Source organism: Halyomorpha halys, unplaced genomic scaffold, assembly GCF_000696795.3.
Source record: "Halyomorpha halys isolate HHAL.00 unplaced genomic scaffold, Hhal_1.1 Scaffold438.1, whole genome shotgun sequence".
In the NCBI taxonomy this organism is placed as follows: Eukaryota; Metazoa; Arthropoda; class Insecta; order Hemiptera; family Pentatomidae; genus Halyomorpha; species Halyomorpha halys.
In genome coordinates this window covers 1,578,857-1,596,819 of record NW_027107367.1, presented here as the reverse complement: position 1 = coordinate 1,596,819, position 17,963 = coordinate 1,578,857, and the positions used below count along the sequence as shown (strand labels likewise).

Here is a 17,963-nt window from a genome sequence, read left to right as displayed (position 1 = left end):
TATATATTGCGATTCAATAAGCAAGATCAAAGTATGTGAAAATTTATACTCCTAAAACTATTTTAATGTAATGGAATGATGATATATTAATAGAATTACAAGCCTAACTCCATTATAAATCACAATGTTAATTGTAGATTCTTTAATAAAGAGAATTAGGGAGATTAAAAAAAATTTGTGCTTTTCAATCATTACTTACTGTCAACAAAGGTGGAAAAGGCTTTGAAGAAGGTAAAACTTTTACTTCAGATTGAAATGAACTAACTTTATCCCACAGTGCTTTTTCATCTGTCTTGGAAATTAACCGATAATCGGCTTTATAAGAAACTCTGTGCAGTTCAATTAACTTAGGGTATCTTCGCCCTCTGAAAACTTTTTCAACCCAAGCTCTGACTCTTCTATCTACACCAGGCTAAAACAATATGGTAAAAATAGTACATTAATGTAGATCAAAAACAAAGAAAATAATTATAATTACTCAGTATTACCTCAATTTCTACAGCTTCTACTTTGACTATTCTAAAGAAACTGGGTTCAGGATACCTATCAAACACATGTCTTTTTACTAATCTTCCAACACCGAAGTTTTTCAAGTTTCCCAATATTTCCCAAAGTGGTTTTCCGCAAAAATCAGTTGTTCTACCAATGTACTTAATAGGCATTTTAAAAATCTTGTTATTGGTAAGGTAATAACAGGTTATTCTGTTTAGGTTATATTGGCTACTATCGATACTGTCAAGATCGTTGTTTAATATCGTGTTATCAGTATTAATGATTATCTTTGGCAAAATATTAGTATTTCTAACTGCAGACCTCAGGTCCTGACTTTTCTTTAATTATTATCAATGAATATTATGGTTGTCCATTTCAAACTTTTAGTGTGTATGTTGTAACCCATAAACCACTTGTTGATTCATAGGTTTCCCTGTCCTTTGTAAATGTCATAGTGCAGTTAGTTCTAGTTCAGGATAACTGTTTCTATTGTGAACGAGATGAAAATAGTTTCTCCTGTATGATTAGAGTTAAAGAAGGATAATCTGGCATAATACTTTTTTTTGAAAATGGTTGGAAGTGACACAATTTTGGAATTAAGAAATATTTTTCATTCAGGACAGGTAAACAATTTTTTGAATTTTCATTAATATTGTTATAACAACCCTTTTCACTTTAACCAGTATTTTGAACTTCTATTTTAGGTTGAACCTACATCATGGATTCAGAGACTTTTTGGCAATGTAGAAACAGGTCTGATACTCAAAGATGTCTCATTAGATGTTAAAGCTGGTGAAGTATTTGCTGTCCTTGGGTCAAAAGGTGAATAATTAATCATTATTTTATATGTGATATAGATAGTAAGAACTTGGGAACTATAACAATGATAAGTTTATCCTGCCTATCCCATCATTCTTTTTTAAAAAATAAAATAAATTTAGGTAGCCGTGTTTTCTGAGTAAATACATGATAAAAATCCTGATATAACTAAATGCTACGAGGACAGAATACTAGTCAGAACCCAACCATCTTCTCGTATTATTATTATTGCTTTAACTAAATTGTAGCTGTTCTTTTAGGCTTGCTCTATGGGTATAAACTAATTGAAACTTTTTAGGTGATGTTAGATCTAAATTGTTGAAATACGAATCACTTTATGATATCAGATAGTAATTGACAACAATGGTCAGCCATTGTGTATGTGTGAGTAGACACTCAACCACCAGTTGGGCAGTTGTGAACTTATTTATTCAATTAAATAGTAGTGTTTGTATAAAATTACATGATGATTCTCCTTCAAAAATCTCCTACTGAAATTGATTTTTCTTTCACATTTTATATATATATATACCCTGGTGCTGCACTCCACCAGGGATCAGACCGCCTGTCATTTCTCTGTTATGAGAGACATTAAAAGAGTTCTAACATTAGAATTATAACAATAGAACAATATACTGAAAGAACTCTTCCGGTTTTTATCAGGACTTATTTTTTTGTAACTGTTCCTAAGCACTACTCCTACATGTTGGGGTGGTCATGTACTTATGTGTATGCAATGTTCTATTGTTGCCAATTATAACTTAATAACTTGAGTTTTAATTTTTTTTTTTTTTATACATTGAATACCATATAAAATATTTCCTCACTTTCCCTTTTTAGGTAGTGGCAAAAGGACATTGTTGGATGTGATATCACGTAGAGCTCATGGGGCTACTAGAGGACAGATTCTTTTTGACGGTAGCCCCTTGACTCTTAGCTGGTTTCAACAGACTTGTGGATACGTTACTCACAGAACAGATCTTATTCCGTCTCTAGATACAGAACAAACACTGTACTATGCTGCCAACTTAAGTTCTGGAGAAAAGGTAAACAAGCTACTATAAATATTAACTAAATTTGTTCCATTATAATTAATTGCACATTAGTTGTAATACTTGTAATCTTCAATGTCATTGACAATTTCAATAAGTTCTCCTCGTCGGCTTGTTGAAAAAATCCTTTTATATATTTTTTCCACATGACCTTTAATAAACTTTCAAGCTCATCTAAGAAATAGTGTACAGCTCATATCAGAAATTTCATTTCTCATGTTACTTAAACCTTTGATTTGAATGTTGAGTCCTGTGTCATTCGTATTTCTAATTATGATATAATTAACTTCAGATTTCCCCATGGAACAGTGATTCCAAGGTGTGTGTGTGTGTGTGTATTTTTTTCCATTACAAATCATAATAAGAAACCAAGCAGGTATAAATGATTAAAATTATTTTTTTAAGTTATACCAAGCCTTATTAGATTCATGGTCACGTATGATGGTTTGAGGGTGAGAAATTCATTCAAGTATGAACAAGAGGAGGCTTTGGACTTAGGATGGTCGATTTCAATCAAACTATTTTTGGTGATACTAGGTCAACATATATTAAGCACTTGTCATCAAGAGTTCTTGTCACTGCATGCGCCTAAAAAAATATTTTATATAATTTAAAAAAAAAAATTATATTATCTTATGCCATCTTTGTCCTGAATATGGTTATTATATTACAATCAATTTTGTTTTCTATAGAATAAGAACAAAAGATTTTTGATTGTACTAGAAGGGTCTAAATTTATAAAAAAAAATTCAAAAACTGCAAGGCACTCCAAACCAAAAAGCATTCATTCTCAAAAAAATTTACATTGAAATCAGTGATCTCTTGTCCCTAGTGAGTCCATTTTAAGATAGAATTCATAGTGTATATATATTTTTATGAATTTAGAGGTATATTACTTTTTTATTTTGTAGTATTAAATATAAACAATTTTTTATTTGATTTTTAAAATATTTTTTCTTAGAGAAATCATTTATTTATTTAAGTTTTATACCTATATATATCAAAGGATGTAGTTAAACAATAATTATATATGATATATAGAAGTATTAAGAAAATAAAATTAATTTCAGTAAATCAATTTTTCAATCTATACCACTTTTTGTTAGAGGTTATTTTTAGTCCTTGAAATTCTAATATTTTTTAATCTAACTTTTATTGAATTTTATCATAATGTCTTGTTACATGTATGTATTTCTATAGATATCCCCTTATTGTCAGGTTTCTAGATACACTTGCAGTACAAGAGTTCGCCAAATGCTAAGTGACTTAGCTCTAAATCAAGTTGCACATCATTGTGTTTCAAGTCTCAATAAAAGTCAATATAGAAGATTGGTTATTGGAATTCAACTAATTAAAGATCCAGGTAAAATTCTATGCAAGCTGTATTTTTTCTTCATTTGCACTCCTAACATAACATATATAGTTTTTCTCCAAGACAAGGTCTGCTCCAAAATCTGCTGAATTTGAACTCAGAAAAATTAAATTATTTGAAAAAGTTTAATGTAGGAAGTTAATAAAGTGGATAATATTCCTGATAATTAAATGAATTGTTCAAAAGTGAAGACTGGGTACAAATCTTAATAAAGTCAATTTTAAAGTGAATTGATCAGGGTTATCAATTTACTAGAAACGTCAGATACTCAAAAAGTAGTAATTATGCAATCATATATATTGGTACCGTAATCCTAAAAACCAGTTTGGTATGAAATATAAGATCCTGATGCCATGAATAGGATATTATTGAATTCAGAATTTAATAAAGCTCCAGAGAATCACACTCCCAGTTCTTACGTTTGTACCACAACTTTAATCATAGTGATTTAAAAATAATCGGTTTCAAAGCTTCGACAGTGTCATTGGTCGATCAAGACAGGATGAGTTGTGTTTTAAACATTTTGACTTTTACCTTTCTACTAATTGGTTAGCAAATAGGTGCATTATATCTTTGCACTCACAAATATTACAAAATGTAAATAATTAAACTTGTAGTAAACTACTATTGTATTTTCTAAATCTGATATAAACCTAAAATTTCCACATGGGTCAGCTAGTCTTCTATAAATATAATTATAGTCGGACCACGTTCATTTAAAAGGTGCCAACCCTCTGATTCACAAAATATTGCACTCCAGGTCTTGCAGAAATGATCCAACCCTTCACTGTTACCCCTAACCACCCATATGCTATAAACTGACGACCACGAAAACACTGAAAACTTAAAATGTGTAATAACTCAGTATTAGAAAATGTTTGAGAGACCATCTTTGCATAAAACAGAAACTCTTTACCCTTTAGTATGTATGTTAGTTGAAGCTATCAGTATATATTAATGCCAAACTTTAAAAAAAATTATTGGAGAAGATGGTCGGGGGTGCGGTCAGCAAAGAAACAACATAAATAAACAAAAAATATTTATTTATGCCGATGTTTCAACCTGATTTTCAGGTCTTCATCAGGGAGCTGTAGTTATTGCCTGAGTTATGTTGTAGTAGGGAGTTATTATTATTGCCTACATTATAATATACAAAAATTATTTGTTTGTGGCACAATCAAAGTAAAATAAAAAATTATATATGGTTTTAAATTATGAAGAAGATGGTCAGGAGTGTGGTCAAAAAATAACAAAAATAGTTAACAACTATTTGTTTGCCGATGTTTCGCCCTACTTTGTAGAGCTTCATCAGGTCTGTTTGAGGTTAGAGCTTTTGAGACTTCAACTACTAACTATTTTTATTCTTTTTTGACTGCACTCCTGACCATCTTCTTCATAATTTGAAATTATATGGTCAATTATTTATATTTATTATATATGGTTTTATTTGTGATTTTTTTAATTTGAAAGTATTTAACCTTATATAAATCAATTTTTCTCGGTTCAGTTTCTATGTGGCTTGGTTTCTTTCTGCTGAATATGTTACATTTACCATTCATTATTTATTTAAGACAGTTGACTATTACATACTAATTTCTACTACCTAAACATACGTGTGTTTATTTTTATATTAAGTGATTCTATTGAATCTTTATTATATCAAGTCTGATATTAATTATTAAAGTTAAATTTAATAATTATGAAAAACTGCTAAGTAATAAATTAATCAGAATACAGAATTTGTTGATGTTGAAGTTGATTTCAATTTAGTAAGAGTTATCAGTGAATTACAGAGTGCTTGTTGTGGTCCATTTGTTGTCAAATATTGCTCACCTCTTAGCTTATCCTTCTACTATAAAAATTTCCTATCTTAAATGGTTTTCCTCCTTCCTCATTATAAAATGTTTCATATCCTTTTTGTACTCAGTTCCTCACTATATTTAGATATTTTATAATTGTCTTATTTCTTTTTCTTTTTTTTTTTTTTAAAGTAGCTAAGCAAGATAAAACCACAAGTTTCTGATAACATAAAAATAAAATATAATAACTAGTCAATAAATATGTATGAAATAAATTTATATATTTACATTTTCCAGTTCTTTTACTGCTTGACGAACCCACAGCAGAGTTGGACCCTCTCTCTACTTACCTTGTTATTTCAATTCTATCTTCTTATGCAAGGTATAGTTATAAATACTCATTTAATATTGTATTAATGTAAATATAAATTATTTAAGATTACAATTTCATTGCTATTTATTCCTGCTGTTGCAATTAACTTTGACCATAATAATTTGTAGTTAATTGAAAAAAATGTTACATAATTAGGTGATTGCAAGTATACCAAATATATTCTAAAACAGTTAGGTATTCATTTAATATATGAAAGTATTTAATTGGAAGATCATTAACTGCAACCAGACAATCTTCCTTTTATTATTTACATAATAAGTAGATTTTGTTTTTGAATGGAAATGTTTCTACACACTTTTGTTTCACCAATATATGTACATTAATATTGTTTTATTAAATTACAAAAGAGACATTTTCACCATAGAGAGGTGGTTGTTTAGAGAAGAAATCAATTAGTTGCTTACAGAAAGTATACATTTTATACAGTCATTAGGAGAACCACTTAAACATGATTCTTTGAAATGGTTATTTTGTAAATGACTCATATAGGAGGTATGAAATCTACATTTATGATCTTATTTTACTGGCTGTGAGTGCCTCATTTTCTTGGATAAGTTCACTATCAAATAGATGATAGGAATTATGGCAGGTTACTTGAAGTTACCAGAGCAGGAGAAATAGTTTTCACCTATTCTGAGTCTATTTTGTTAGCCATGGCAAAGTTATTAAAGTACTGAAGTTAAAAAAGGGTTTACCTGTATAGGAACATCAGCATACAGTATAAAACTGGACCAAATTTCCCAAGTCCTTGGCAGTTATAATGTTTCAGATAAATTGGACTCCACCAAGTGACTCTAATCGGTGGGCTGTCACACTCGATGATTTTTTGTTTTTTCTACTATTAATTTAGTATTTTTTTATGACCAAGAAGCTGTGGTCTATATATGTATGAGTTCTTAATATATATAAATTTAGCTTTTTAATAACTGATAATAGCAATAATGTTCATTATAGCTTTGTTAAATAATTATTAAACATTTATAAATCTATTTATTTTATTTTTATTAATGTATTCTCTCTTGTTCTTGCCTTGTTATATGTTTATATTCTGTTTTAGGATTTTAAAATATTCTATAAATATTGTATATTTTTTTATTGAATCAAAGAAAAAATATTTATGTACATTAAGGAAAAATACATATACATAAAGGAAAAATATTGATTTTAATGTAAAAATATACATGTTACAGAAAGCGTGGACGTTCTGTCATGCTAACAATGGAGAAACCTCGGTCAGATGTATTTCCTTTCCTGGACCGGGCAGCTTTTCTATGCCTTGGAGATATTTTATATTCTGGACCAACTCGTCTCATGCTTGATTATTTTACTTCCATTGGATTTCCTTGCCCCGCAGTGGAGAATCCTCTTATGTATTACTGTAAGTTAGTTGAATTTATTATGTGATAGATGGCTACTAAACAAATATATATTTATACCAACTCACAAATTCTCTGCTCCCAGAATGAGTTAATAATCATGTGATAATAATTTGAAGCAAGTCTATGATCTATAAATATCTTGGGTAGATTGCTATATTGGTTCTTAGTGTCAGTATTGGGGACAAATAAACAAAATATATTTTTCTTCTTTCTATTTTTCAGCAACTAATCATTAACAAAATATATATGGTAAAATCAAAATCAATTTTAAATAAAAACATTTTTTTTTTTTAAGTCTCCCACATTTTCTAACATCAATTACTGCTTTATTATTCTTGTTACAATTAAATCTAACTCTAAAACATTCTTTTTTTTTTCAGATATCAAAGTATATTTTATTATACCTATCTTTACGTTTAGTTCAATGTTTTTATAGATAGTTAAAACTTCAAAGTTTATTTTAAGGGGATACTAATATATTAATTATAAAAGTTACTGTTATAATTTGCTAGTGCATTATAGAAATGATATAATGAATTATATATTTATTTATATAATGTTTAATCATGTTGGTAAGAAGAGACATAATGAGTAAAAATAATGTTTGTAATTTTAATTTTATAATTCCATGGTCATTCTTATTAATTCTTGTCTATTTCCTTCTAGTGTGCCTATCTACCGTTGATCGTAGAAGTCGTGAAAGGTTTTTAGAATCCAATGCTCAGATTCTAGATTTGGTTGAAAAATTTAAAACTGATGGAGTTTCTTATATGACCAGTCCTGGACATTCTCAGCCTCTAAAAGCTGTTCTTCAGCCCTCTCGACCCTCAGCTCTTCAAGTATTCATGATTTTATACCAGTCAGTACATAGTCAATTGATCAAATTCGTTTTTTATCATGAATGATATGCTTGAATTTTTGAAAACTCTTTTATTACAGGCGTTTGTTTGCTGCAACTTGTAATATAACAACTTTTGGACTTACTCATATGTTCCTGAGGCTTGCTGTATTTCCAATTTATGCTCTGATGATTTTCATACTGTTTTTTCAAGCCCAGGTAATTATTTTTTAGTTATGTTTTAATCGAACATTGGGTTTGTTTCTTCAGTTAATAATTTAGTTGGAGATCTGTCTATCTGGGTAAACATATATTACATAATAATTACTTAAAAATTCTGACTTGTGTTAAGAATTTCCAACATGAGTATTTAACATATTTAGTTAAAATATCTACAATCAATTAACTTAATTGTAGTCGAATTAATCAAGTTTTGTTCAATAGAAAGGATGAATTTAAAACGATAATACTCATTATCATCTTTCAAGATTCAACCAACAAAAACTCCGGGGTGTTTCTAATTGATGATTACTGTATTTCATGAATTTATTTCTTTAAAAAGGTATTGAAAAATTTGTATGACTAGAAGATACTCATTGTGCAACTTTCTTGTTTATTGATAATTATTGAATTATTATTTTATGAATATTATTTTAAAATAGAACATTTCATATAACGAAATTCACTAGTTATTTTAGGATAAATAATGTTCACTTAATTTTTAAGTAATTTTTGTTGTTTTTCATTCTAGCAGAATGAATAAACCCTAAATATCATATAAAATCTATTTGATGTTTTTAGAGAAAAGAGCATGCTGGCATTAATCATTATGGCCTCATTTTATACAGTATGAATGGTGCATATTTAATGTCTACTATCACTACAACTTATACTTGTAAGTAAAAGGATTGAAAATTGATTTTCACTGCTTGGAATGGGCTGCGGGATCCTTATTGTAAACCTTAATTTTTATATGTATAATCCTCCAGTTTTTATTGAAAGAAAAATACTGACAAAATTGTCTCATGTTTCAGTCCACGTATTCAGGACAAGATATTATCAAGAAGCTCAAGAGGATCTATATAGTGGGCCTTTGTTCTTCTTATGCTATGCTCTATTTTCGTTACCATTTTCATTCCTTTCTGTTTCTTCTGCCTCGAGGATTTTGTTTCAGTGAGTTCTATTTTAAGTTTTTATTTCCTGAAAACTGAATCATGAATAAATATTTGTATTTGTCACACATTTGTGTATTTAACATTTAAATAAGTAGGATTTTTTTCAGTATATTATATGACTAACTTTAAAACTTTGATTACATAAAAAATTATAACAAATATAATGTCTCCCTTTTAAAATTTTCAATATCATTTATCAATGATATATTACTGATTATTCATTTTTAAAAAATAATCATACAAATATCTTCTACATAAATGTCACTAAAGATGTCTTTTGAATTCAAACATAATTTTTTTTCCCAATCTATTCTAACATGAGTAGGTGAGTTAAATTTTCATCCTGTGGAGTCTCCACAAAATAAAAGTCAACCCCTTTCAATTCAAACCAGCCCTGCTTCAGACTCGAGGTTGCTAAAGTGACGCCTCACTTCACTCAGTTACAAACGGCCTAATTCAAACACGATTAAACAAGTGAAGATAACCCCATAATGGTAAATAGTTTCATACATTCTATTCATGATATTTATGATCATGTTATTTTTTATTACCCATAGAGCTACTGGGCTTAGCAGTTTAGAAGATTGGGGAATCTGGTTTGGTGTACTCTGGGGTTGCTATTTGCTGGCTGAACACCAGGCAATTGCATTACTTATGGTCATTAAGTCGAGCATCACTGCAATGATTACTTCTACCTACTTAACAACAATTTATGTTGTCTTGGCTTCTGGGATACTTAGGTTTGTAATTCATCTTACCTGTTATTTATCTATTTGAATTAAAATCATATTATTTCACTGAATGTGCTTTATTTTTTAAAATGTTACTTCAAATTTGTAGATCGAGTAGCAGCATGCCTGAATGGTTATTGTATATGAGTTACGGAGCTCAACCTCACTATGCTACGGCAGCCCTGAGCTATAGGGTGTTCCGGGAGCCTATGGCTAATTGTTCTCAGGCAATGTTTGGCTGCAAATATTTTGAAAATCATGCTCATTTTGCTCATCGGCCGTCGCATTCCTGGGACGTTGATTATAATTTTATATTTACTTTAGCTTTTCCAGCCATATTTGTTCTTGGAAATGTTCTATTGTATATAATGCCACTTCCTGCTTTTGTGAAAGCAAAATTTAGAGAATGATTTTATTTAGTATTGTTTCTATTAAAGATCTGATTTTATTTTATTTAATTATGTGGAGTATAGTCTCTTAAGTTACAGTTTATATATTACTATTGGGCAAGGTACAGACTGTGGTATGTTTAATTTTGTAAAGTAAAACATTATTTTTATCTAAAAAAAAAAAAAAGTGCCCAAATTAGGTAGAGCTTAGATAGATACAGTTTGTCATGATATGCTAACATACTTTTGAACAAATATTTTTTATCTGGTATTTTTAAAAAATGTATCGTATAAAAATGGTGTGCTCATGTCTGATCTATGACACATTTTAATTTGTGTCTTACTTTACCTTTATATCTAAGATAATTGTATCTTACTAACTTAAAACTATATGTTTATTTTTATAATACAGTTTGCCTCATTAGTTAATATTGGACTTACAAGTTTTTTCTTTCTCAGTACTGTTGTTTGGAATAAGTATTTTTAGTCTAATTAAAATGTTAGTAATTAGTAAATTATAAGTATTGGCTTTACAATTGATCTGTAATTTTTCATCTTATTGTTTTTTTTTTAGTTCTAAATCACCATTTTCATTTGTGAAGCAAATTCCTAGTGAAGGCTAAAAGCTGCGTATATTTTAACTACTTATATCAAAGGTGCTTAAAGGTGCAATTTTATTTTAACATTATTTTATTCATTAAAATCATGTTATTTGTGTTTTTAAATATTTAGTGTATAACTAGTGTTTCCCTTAAAGTACATATTATATTTTAATCATTTTATTACGATAGAGAAGTTCAATGTAAAATTCTTTTATCTTATTATTTGTGTTCTCCAGGTTTTTTAATTATTAACAGGTTGAGAATAAGTCTATTGGATGGTGAAGTATGATGGAATATTTCTTATTTTTGTATCTGATGTAAAAACCTGTACAATACTCAAATGTTATTAATGTATTAGAGTTTAATTTATATTGGAATCACAATAATTCAAGATAATTCCAAAATTGTTTCAATTGTTATATTTATATTTTTATACATCTTATTTATTTTATGAATACAATCTATCTCTTATATAGATCTTTTACACATTCCTTAACAGAACTGTAAGGTTCATGGGTTATTGAGTACAATATTTCTGCAACCCTTGTTTCTGTTAGTTCCTCATATGCTTTGGAAGCTGAAACAATCAGAACAAGTCTATAATGATGAATTGAAGAATAAATTATATAAGAGGAACATAATTTAATTGGTTAGAAAAATTTAATTAATAAAAATACACAGCACACATAATAGATAAGAGACATTTTAAATTTTATAGGACATCATTTGGTTTTAGATATGTTATGGAATGTTAAATACCTTAGGCTCCATTATTTTTTGATAAATTATAAATTTATTTTTAGAAAATTAGCCAACAAAACTAGTGCATTGGAACCTGCGCCCCAAGGATTAGTAGAGTGAAAACTTCTGTCTATATTAACTAAAATTGTTTTTCACAAAGCTTACCTATTTATTTTAGTATCAATTAATAAAATGACTTACCAATAACTTAAAGTATTGCAAGAAAATCAGAACTTAATTGACTTTGTTTTGTTACATATTTATGCTTAAAAGTGATTAGATAAATACTATTTATTTATTGAGGTGTAGATAGTTGACCGTAGATTAATGCTTGAAGAAGTTTGTCGGGGGGTGCGGTCAGCAAAGAACAACATAAATAAACAAAACCATATTTATTTATTTTATGCCGACGTTTCGACCTGAGTTTCAGGTCTTCATCAGGGCTATAGAACAAAAGAGATAACAACAACATTTAGAGTAACATACCATTGAAAAGGAATAGTATACAAACAAATTTAGAATTATATAAAATATTGAATTAAATCATAAATGATAAAAAACGATAACTGATAATTGAATAGTACAAAATTTTTATTGATTGATATTTGATGATCAATGATTGATTGATATAAATATCAATCAATAAAAATTTTGTACTATTCAATTATCAGTTATCAATTTTTTATCATGTATGATTTAATTCAATATTTTTTATAATTCTAAATTTGTTTGTATACTATTCCTTTTCAATTGTATGTTACTCTAAATGTTGTTGTTATCTCTTTTGTTCTATAGCCCTGATGAAGACCTGAAACTCAGGTCGAAACATCGGCATAAAATAAATAAATATGGTTTTGTTTATTTATGTTGTTCTTTGCTGACCGCACCCCCCGACAAACTTCTTCAAACTATTTATTTATATTAAAATATATTATGGTGATCTTCCTAAATTAGATATAAAGTTGTTTTTTCAATTAAAGCATGGGCCTGGGTGTAGGTACACTGTTGAGTAGACATGTCATGCGCTTGTGCTCTGTTCCGTTTATGGAGCCTTGGGTATATTTTGATATAAAGATGTGAGGCTTGGATTAAATTTCTAGGGAATTCTCATAGCTGTGATTCAGGGAGAAACCAGATGAATTAAATTTTGTATAAATATGTATACTTATAAATTACATATATATTATTTTATATTACTTATGGTGCTCTAATATTGCATTAAAATATAAACTTACTTTTAACTATCAAATGTCCAAACAGCTCACATATTGCTGGATTAAATTCATCCAGAGTTTTATAACCTATAAATAAAAATAACTGAATACACAATTGGTTAAATAAACCTTAAATTGGAAGATTATTGATGATTGACCGTGTGTATAGATGAATGTAATATGGTCCGGGTGCGGACAAAAAAACTCAAATAATAAATAATTATACTATTTTTATTGAGCCAACGTTTCGCCCCACGTTGCAGGGCTTCGTCAGGGCTAAAAAAGATAGAAACACATGACATAGTTACAAAAAAAAAATAAGTGGAACATAACAGGGGTATACAATGAAAAGTAAAATATAATAAGAAAAATTAAAGGTTGTAAACAGTAAATGAAAAGGGTAATAATAACAGATGGATAAGAGAAGAAATATTAAAGAAAGCACAAATTAAGAGATGAAAAAATCAAATCAAATGATGAGACAGAATTCATACCTGTTTTGACGGAAGTCAAAGACAGACTGAGCCGTTTGTATTGGGAGGAGTGGGGATGGCAGTTAGCACACCACAATAACGGAAATAATTTTAAAGTAAACATTGTAAAAAAAATATATATTTAAATTAGGTAAACAATAAATAGTAATATACATAATAGAGGGGGAGAAGAGATATTTATGAAAAAAACACTCATGCATAGAAAAACAAAGGAGAAATAAAGTATAAAATAATGGGATACAATGTTTACTTCATAAAATAATGGGATACAATATTGTATCCCATTATCTCTTACAATATTGTATCCCATTATTTTATACTTTATTTCTCCTTTGTTTTTCTATGTATGTGTTTTTTTTTTCATAAATATCTCTTGTCCCCCTCTATTATGTATATTACCATTTATTGTTTACCTAATTTAAATATATTTTTTTTAAAAATGTTTACTTTAAAATTATTTCCGTTATTGTGGTGCGCTAACTGCCATCCCCACTCCTCCCAATACAAACGGCTCAGTCTGTCTTTGACTTCCGTCAAAACAGGTATGAATTCTGAATCATCGTTTGATTTTATTCTTTTCTTTTTTCATCTCTTAATTTGTACTTTCTTTAATATTTCTTCTCTTATTCATCTGTTACTATTACCCTTTTCATTTACTGTTTACAACCTTTAGTTTTTCTTATTATATTTTACTTTTCATTGTATACCCCTGTTATGTTCCACTTATTTTTTTTTTTTTTGTAACTATGTCATGTGTTTGTATCTTTTTTAGCCCTGACGAAGCCCTGCAACGTGGGGCGAAACATTGGCTCAATAAAAATAGTATAATTATTTACTATTTGAGTTTTTTTTGACCGCACCCGGACCATATTCCATTCATTTAAACCTTAAATTGCTATGATAAAAGTCTTACCAAATGATGATGTTCGAGCCCATACATAAATTCTAACACAGTCCCTCTCTGAGGTTTCCTTTGAGCCTTTTGATCTTTCAAAACCAAGGCCTCTTGTAATGAACAGATTATGAGCAACATTTTTTTGAATGAATAAATTGACTAGCAAATATATATCGCTGAAATATAGCAAAGAAATTGTTATGGAGCACATAAAGTCAATTAAGTTCTAAAACACCAAATAACAGTAAGTACTTCACAATCTCATTAAGTTCTCCTTTTGTGGTTACTTGAAAAACAAATGCTTTTGCTGGATAGTTCTCTAACACAAAGCAGTTACCTATCAGATGCTTAACTACCTGGAACATAAACATTTATATGATTATATATTAAAAAGTACCTTTCATTTACTAATATCTATAATCTTTGGTTTCCAATTAATAGATGACCTATTTAATAAATTAATTTTTATAAGATTTTAATAACTACATGAAATTATTAATCAATTACATTGTTTCTCTACCTTATTTTAAAAGATCTCCCATGGCAAAATGTTTCACTTACAATAGTTTCAAGCTTCATTGGTTGGTTTAAATAATAAGTGTGAAGATGTAGATGATTTACTGATGCATAGCCACACAGACTATTAAATCCGGCTCTTTGTTCACTATTTAAAAAAAATTAATTATATTATCAGCAAACATTGATACTTTCAATATATACGTATATCACATAAACTGCTTACACGGAACCATTCAATAACACAGAACTAATTCCTAGATTCAAAGCTTCTTTGTTAAGGATCTGTGGCAAACATTTATAAAGAGATGGTAATAGTAAGCAATGGAATCGTTCATGGGGACTAACATTTATCATAAAAATATTTTTATCTTCTGAAAAGAAAAATTAATTATAGATAAATAGTAATTCTTACCAAATGTAAACTAACAATTTTAATAATAACCATTTTGAGCTAAGCAATCACATTTAGAAAAAGAAAACATAATTTCTTCTTCATTTGCTTTAGTAAAATTAAAACCATCCAGAGAAAAAGGTTGATTCACACTAGATATTTTTTCTGGCATTCTTCTATTGAAAGCTCGATCAGTGTTCAACTGAAAATTAAAAAAAGTAACATACATTCAGATGAATGTAAGAAATTCAACACAAAATCTATAAGCACATTCACCTGGGCAAAAAATCCATGCTCTCCTTCCAAGATGCGACTTGTGGTAATATTCAATTCATATCTGAAACATTTCTTTTTCATTTTCAAAATCCAAGCATTCTCCAATTTAAGACTAAACTCAGATTTTTCCTGACACTGCCAGTCAACATTGAAAATGTAGTCCTCTTCACTGAATACAAAATCATCCATCCTTCCCCAGCCTAAACCTAATCTCAATAGATTCTATCTTGATAAATTTTTAAAGTAAATTTTAAATCAAATCAAAACGAATAATGTATTATTAAAAAACTCTTCCTAATGTTATCATCTGAATATATTATCTCACGCAGTCCTACCTAACCAACTAATCCAAATTGTAGTCACTCCTGAATACCCTCAGAATCTATTTGTATTTCTTGAGGTGTTCCGCAGGGCACTCACATACTCATTAACTCATGGCTCACTTAGATAAATGTTTGGTTTACAATGAGACTGTTAAACTTGAAACTAGATTTAAAAGACAAGTAAATTGATTTATGTGCTTTATTGTCGGGATCTTTATTGAACTAGCGTTTTACACTATTACCTGGAGTGACTTTTATCTGACAGAGGCCTATGTCCTTTAATACTTCTTTAATACATATATACCACTATCAAATGAATTAAAGATTAATTCACGAAAATTTCGAGTACTTCAATTTTTTATGGACCTTTTTTCGTAATTCATTTTGTCGAAAATATCCATGCTGGAAAATTGAGCTTGCTTTAAGCATTTAATCGAAAGTAGCCGAACTCCGTCACTAAAGTCTTACATTCCTATCATTTTTGTGTAGAAAGTAGCAGAACTCCGTTACAAAGGCCCATTGTTTTTGTGTAGAAAACAGATGTAAAGTGATTTAATGTTATCACAAAATCATAAAAAGAAGGAAAGAATGGTAGGGATTAATTCCATATATAATAACAAAGTAGTCTTTAAGGACAAGTTTTATCAAAACCATTGGCTCTTGAGTCTTTTGAAAAATAAGTTTTTCTGTTATTACACAGCTTCTGTGGAGCAATAGGTGACCGATTTGGTACGCAGGCATAAGATGTAAAATTTTTTTAATAAATAACATTCGATTAATTGGGAGGAACTGTGGACGTACACCAAATCGCCGAAAATGGAGGGGTGGGATATTAAGGTTGGACTCCTAATGTACACTTCTATAACACCATCTCTATTCACATACTGATTTCAAACTTTCTGTCACAAATAACAGAGGTCGAAGAGATGCAATGATCTTAATAATGAAAATTAACCTACTTCTTATATACTTTGTATCATTAACCTACCTCGATATACCAATATCACTGTGTTTGCTGTATTAAGTATTTCTAAAAAATTCAAAACATGGAATCCAACTCAAAGCATTTTCATTTTAACCCCTTTGGTTTTCGAGTTATTTGGTTGAGGATCTTGGACACTGGATGATTTAAAAAAATTTAAACTTTAGAATATTTACTCACTACCTAAAGACTGATTGCATAATTCCTCAGCTACAGTTACAAAAAAGTTTTCGCCTTGTAGCTATAGATTATCTGCTAGTACGTTTAGGGGCTCTGAATCAATCATTTTGTACCTCAGATTGACCCCTTGTAAGTTTAGCTTGTATACGGGCTGTCCCGACACAATAATTGGGCATTGATAGACACTTAACCTTATGGAACCACTTCATTTTTAAACAACGCATGCACACAATTTCCAATCTATGTGGGTTGTTACCTAACAACAATTATTACAGCTATAGTTGGATTACATTTGTCAACTTCCGCTCGCTAAAGAGATATGCAAGCCTATTAAGGCAAAGATCTAAATCCGTATAGATACTTACAAGCATAAAAATTGTGAGTTTTTGGAGCATTAGAAGTTTTTGACAAGCAGAGTTGAGAGATGAAGTGGCCCAAAACGTCAGGTTTCATAGACTCATGTTACGCACTATATCTCCAGGTCTGAATCCGAACAAGCAGACGTAGCAATAACTACATCAATTACATTTTTAGGTAAACTTTGGATTAGTTAACATGGTGTAGAGTTACCCAGTCACTTTATGGTTGAGAGAGGACAAGTATCTGGGACACGTCCTATCTATAGACACCGGAAAAAAAGCATTTGGCGGGTAAATACAATGTCAGCGTTGGTAAAATTGAATTAAAATTGCATGCAATCTAAAGGACAATAAGAACACGAATAGAAGGTAATGAAAAGTAAATGTTTATATTTTATTCGAATACGTAGTTCATTCTCAAAGAATGAACTGCTTCATTCTCAAAGAATGAACTGCTTCATTCTCAAAGAATGAGCTGCTTCATTCTCAAAGAATGAGCTGCTTCATTCTCAAAGAATGAGCTGCTTCATTCTCAAAGAATGAGCTG

The 17,963-nt window shown here is 29.3% G+C and overlaps 3 protein-coding genes across 4 annotated transcripts in view; 1 reads left to right on the top strand and 2 right to left on the bottom strand.

Annotated features, from left to right (window-relative positions):
• The window catches only part of mRpS34 (mitochondrial ribosomal protein S34), a 2,469-nt gene extending 1,754 nt beyond the window's left edge, over positions 1-715 (bottom strand). The window contains exons 1-2 of the mRNA XM_014423761.2: positions 489-715; positions 200-412 (exon numbers count right to left, since the gene is read on the bottom strand). Of these exons, the coding sequence (XP_014279247.1) occupies positions 200-412; positions 489-662 (387 nt within the window). The 5' untranslated portion in view covers positions 663-715. The remainder of the gene's footprint in view (positions 1-199; positions 413-488) is intronic.
• Positions 711-10,627, top strand: LOC106682732 (ATP-binding cassette sub-family G member 5). Of its 2 annotated transcripts, XM_014423755.3 has the most exons (13): positions 711-818; positions 920-1,115; positions 1,197-1,314; positions 2,152-2,357; positions 3,582-3,726; positions 5,832-5,916; positions 7,119-7,306; positions 7,974-8,166; positions 8,247-8,364; positions 8,947-9,040; positions 9,180-9,318; positions 9,878-10,060; positions 10,161-10,627. In XM_014423755.3, the coding sequence occupies exons 2-13, from the start codon at positions 1,062-1,064 to the stop codon at positions 10,459-10,461; spliced, it is 1,824 nt and encodes a 607-aa protein (XP_014279241.1). In that variant the 5' UTR covers positions 711-818; positions 920-1,061; the 3' UTR covers positions 10,462-10,627. The 2 variants fall into 2 exon arrangements, with proteins under 2 accessions (XP_014279241.1, XP_014279242.1); XM_014423756.3 differs by lacking the exon at positions 711-818 and having other exon boundaries at positions 855-1,115.
• Positions 10,628-11,446: 819 nt separating this feature from the next.
• LOC106682734 (GDP-D-glucose phosphorylase 1) lies at positions 11,447-16,823 on the bottom strand. The gene is made up of 8 exons (XM_014423758.3): positions 15,573-16,823; positions 15,348-15,498; positions 15,129-15,276; positions 14,948-15,050; positions 14,639-14,742; positions 14,405-14,562; positions 13,019-13,084; positions 11,447-11,619 (listed from the first exon to the last, which is right to left on the bottom strand). Exons 1-8 carry the CDS (start codon positions 15,759-15,761, stop codon positions 11,504-11,506), a joined length of 1,035 nt encoding a protein of 344 aa, XP_014279244.1. The 5' UTR covers positions 15,762-16,823; the 3' UTR covers positions 11,447-11,503.
• Between the last annotated feature and the right edge of the window lie 1,140 nt (positions 16,824-17,963).

Excerpts from the sequence above, each read along its gene's own strand:
- LOC106682732 (XM_014423755.3), top strand. The coding sequence starts at position 1,062 with ATGGTTGGAAGTGACACAATTTTGGAATTAAGAAATATTTTTCATTCA. Across the intron at positions 3,727-5,831 it reads TCAACTAATTAAAGATCCAG|TTCTTTTACTGCTTGACGAA; the intron begins GTAAAATTCTAT and ends TACATTTTCCAG. Across the intron at positions 9,319-9,877 it reads GCCTCGAGGATTTTGTTTCA|AGCTACTGGGCTTAGCAGTT; the intron begins GTGAGTTCTATT and ends TATTACCCATAG.
- LOC106682734 (XM_014423758.3), bottom strand. The coding sequence starts at position 15,761 with ATGGATGATTTTGTATTCAGTGAAGAGGACTACATTTTCAATGTTGAC. Across the intron at positions 13,085-14,404 it reads GGCTCGAACATCATCATTTG|GTTATAAAACTCTGGATGAA; the intron begins GTAAGACTTTTA and ends TTTTATTTATAG. Across the intron at positions 11,620-13,018 it reads TGGACATTTGATAGTTAAAA|CTTCCAAAGCATATGAGGAA; the intron begins GTAAGTTTATAT and ends TGATTGTTTCAG.